The 3632-nt window shown below is 40.4% G+C and overlaps 1 protein-coding gene across 7 annotated transcripts in view; it reads right to left on the bottom strand.

The window, feature by feature from the left end:
- The window catches only part of LOC109485497 (glutamate dehydrogenase, mitochondrial-like), a 21741-nt gene that overhangs the window by 5666 nt on the left and 12443 nt on the right, over nt 1-3632 (bottom strand). For all 7 annotated transcript variants that reach the window (XM_019789176.1, XM_019789172.1, XM_019789170.1 and 4 more), the window contains exons 12-14: nt 2332-2455; nt 1197-1288; nt 434-496 (exon numbers count right to left, since the gene is read on the bottom strand). In XM_019789176.1, the coding sequence (XP_019644735.1) occupies nt 434-496; nt 1197-1288; nt 2332-2455 (279 nt within the window). The remainder of the gene's footprint in view (nt 1-433; nt 497-1196; nt 1289-2331; nt 2456-3632) is intronic.

Raw genomic sequence — 3632 nt, 5'->3', positions numbered from 1 at the left:
AAAAAGTGACTACACGGGTTTGCAGAAAGGCACATGTCAAATGCAAAGAGATTTCTACTATTATGTAGTGAACTGCCACCAAACTTTAGCACCGCCTGGCTATGGAACCAGTTTGTGTATCTGTGAGGACTAAATCCTCTTTCTTTAATCTTTTCGGTCAGAAAAAATCTTCTAAAAAGCTTTTAAGGGTCGGCCATTTTACTTGGCAACAAGACAATTTTTTTTTATAGAACTCTCATGCAAGATTGTGTAATACTATATGATTCTGAAAGTAAATTGGGAAAAATGTTTTGGAACTGATAACAGGATGTAGAAAAACACATCAAACATATTTCTGCCGTCAATACAGAAAGTGTAATATCAAAGCAGAAATGTTTTTGCTTATCTGTGGAGGGGCATGTAGGAAGCACTTATTAAATAACAAAATACTTACCCTGGCAGAGCGCTCCATGGTGTAGCTCAGTCCTGAGTGCACAATGTCCTTCTCAGAGGCACCCTGAACAAAAAACAAGAACTCATTGGAAACACTAGAGAGTCAACAATTGAACATTACATGAAACCAACAATCTATTCTGTAGGGAATGTATAGCAGCAAGTTTGAAATGTTCAGAATATCTTCAAAAAAGTCAAGAATTGAACATTACATGAAACCAACAATCTATTCTGTAGGGAATGTATAAATAGCAGCAAGTTTGAAATGTTCAGAATATCTTCAAAAAAGTCAAGAATTGAATATTACATGAAACCAAGAACCCATTTTGTAGGGAATGTATAGCAGCAAGTTTAGAATGTTCAGAATATCCTTAACTTATTGTAATCTTTAATGCTACTCCTGTAGCTCTCCTTCCAAGATATAAAAAAGTAGTCGCATTGCCTTTTCAGGACATAGGGGCAGTATGTTGTTAATCCACTATGTGTAGGGCAATATATTAGAAGGCAGAGCCCAACCTTCTCCTTCCACCATCTTGTACAATGTAACTCCCAAACCAAAGTCCGGTACCCTGAGGAATATCAGTTACTAGAGGATTCTTTCAAGGAGTATCGTTTTATGTGCCTTTCAAAAGGACACAACCATGTTGCCAGGAAACGAACCCGTGACCTCTCAGTCTCGTGTCCTCTATAACCACTTGGCCATTCGACGCCACCCTTTCAAAGATTTAGCAAAAAACATTAAAAAAGCAGAAGGGGGAACGTACAGCAATCCTGTTCTGGAAGTCAGCTGACGGGGTGACCGGGATGCGTCCGCCCATCTTCCCAAACTTCCTCTCCAAACTCTCCTGCACACTCTCTGCAAGGGACACAACCAAACAACACAACATCAGGTCTCACATCACAGTTTCACAACACAAGGAAAACTTCTGTGATTAGTTTCAATGGGTTGGCAAGAGACTGAATAAGCAGGTTCTTTACTAAACAATTTTGTTTTAATTACATTTGTTGACTGTTTAAGATGAAACTGAAACATTACTACCAGGTATTACTGTGGTCTGCATGGCCTCATGAACATAATTCCTGAGCAGATGGTACAATAACCTATTTTGCTTATACGAGACTTGCATACTTTGAACCATTTGTTTTTTTCTTGGTCTGTGTCCTTTTAATGGATTTGTCTGAAATTTGGCATCAGTATTTAAAGAGGTCTTCAAGCACCTTAGTCACACCACAAACACCATAATCACATTAGCACGTACATGTAAGTTCATCTTAATTGATAAAATACATAATGAAAATTAGTGTTCTCCAACTCAAGAAAAGTAGCTCACCAGGAATTTTCGACTGAATCACTCGATCTTCATCAGCTTTCTGAACCGAGTGCTGTGTCTAGTTAAATTTTCATCATACAATAATTACATTTATATCATACCCGGGCCGCGATAACGTTCGATAACGGGTTCCGGACCGGGCCGTACTTTACGGTACGGCCCGGTACGGAACCCGTTATCGAATGCTCCCATGGCTTCCATAAAACGATTCAAACGCGATTCGCCCTAACCGCGAGTGCCCCTTTCGAAAATTCGAATACAGAATCCGGACGTTGGAATTGATGTTGTTACATTTTATGGACAAGTGGCATCAACTTTTTTGGCTCATCTTGCATTGAAAGGCGTATTTTCTTGGGTGGGTATGACATAAATAAAATACAACACGGTGTATTCCGCATCGCCCTCGGTCCCGGCCCTCCCGCGAGTCGGATCCGACCCGCGGTCGGGCCGATACCTCGGGCGATACGGAATACCCCGTGTTGTATTCTATATGTACTTCATGGAGGATTGTGTCCTACAGACTCTTGTTGTTTAAATACTAGTAGGAAAGCAAAGAAGAAATCCCCACCTAGTAGATGGTAGTTGGATTCTCTCTCCCACTTGAAGGTGAGGCGGCCATAGCTGACATGGTTCAGGTTCTTCAACCACTCGAAATATGAGACAGTCACACCACCAGCATTCAGGTACAGGTCCTGTATGAGTGAGAAGGCTTTAATAAAATGATACTCAACCAGTTAGAGTACAGCACGTCGGCAGAACGTACTGCGCCTGCGCAGAACCCCATATTTTTGCGTTTTTCATTGGGTTTTTGGTTAACGTTGCATCAGAATTTTGCCTGTTGCAGAGGATATTCTTTCCGACACAACATTTGGAAACTACTGTCGAAATGCTAACCTTATATGAGCAAATACAACCTTATATGAGACGTTCTGCCAAACTGCTATGTACAATACATTACGGGTTTCGCGCAGGTGCAGTATGTTCTGCCGACGTGCTTTAGAGTACTATATTGTATACCACAACTTCATCATGTAAGTATATACTGGACACCACAATAAGCTTAAATAGATTCATTTTTCCTAACCCATTTCAGCTTTTCCAGGTGGAAAGTTAACATTTTAAGTGCTATTCAAAAAGAAAAGGAAGGTTTGCAATGAACATGCTCCAGCATTTAGTGTCTACTTCATGAATCAACAATCACAGATCTATATATAAGGGGGCACACCCTCAAGTCTAGCTCTAGGGACCGTCTTTTCCAGGAAATACTTCAGAAGAAAAATAACAGTTACTGTATGTGGGATGGAAGGATATCCCTTCAGCTACAAGTCCAAGTTTTGTTTCTTCAACCTATTCTACTTTGGTAAAACAGGCAAACCAACACTTTGGGAATTTTCGCAAAGCATATGATAATCCTATTGAAAAAAAATTCCCAGCAGAAATGACTGGAGTTTGAAAAAAAACAGAACCCTTGACTGTATTCGAATAAATTAAAAAGAAAATGCTAGAACTAAAATTTTGTGTGAAAAGAACCGGGGTGTGCACTGTTAAGCCGACTTACCGGAATAACCAGCTGGTCATTGGCCAGGAAGACCTTGTCTGCCTCGGGGGTGCACGGCCCATTGGCACCTTCAGCAATGATCTGAGAACAAAACATCAGGTCATTATCAGAATAATGCTCTCAAAGGAGACATCAGTAATAGATTTAAATGGCGAGGCCACACTGACTTGATTATATGGATGACATCCATCAATTTTTGCCTGTTTTTAAGAAAAAAGTATCAAACCACCCAATCATACTGTTTTTTGGTGTACTTCAAGGATGACAGACGCCGGAAGAAAAAAAGAGTGAAAGGAAGGGAAGCAAGGCTC

The sequence above is a fragment of the Branchiostoma belcheri genome, unplaced genomic scaffold (assembly GCF_001625305.1).
Source record: "Branchiostoma belcheri isolate BF01 breed outbred unplaced genomic scaffold, Haploidv18h27 scaffold76, whole genome shotgun sequence".
NCBI lineage: Eukaryota > Metazoa > Chordata > Leptocardii > Amphioxiformes > Branchiostomatidae > Branchiostoma > Branchiostoma belcheri.
Note: the sequence above shows the minus strand (reverse complement) of the source record. Positions and strands in the feature narration are given on the sequence as shown.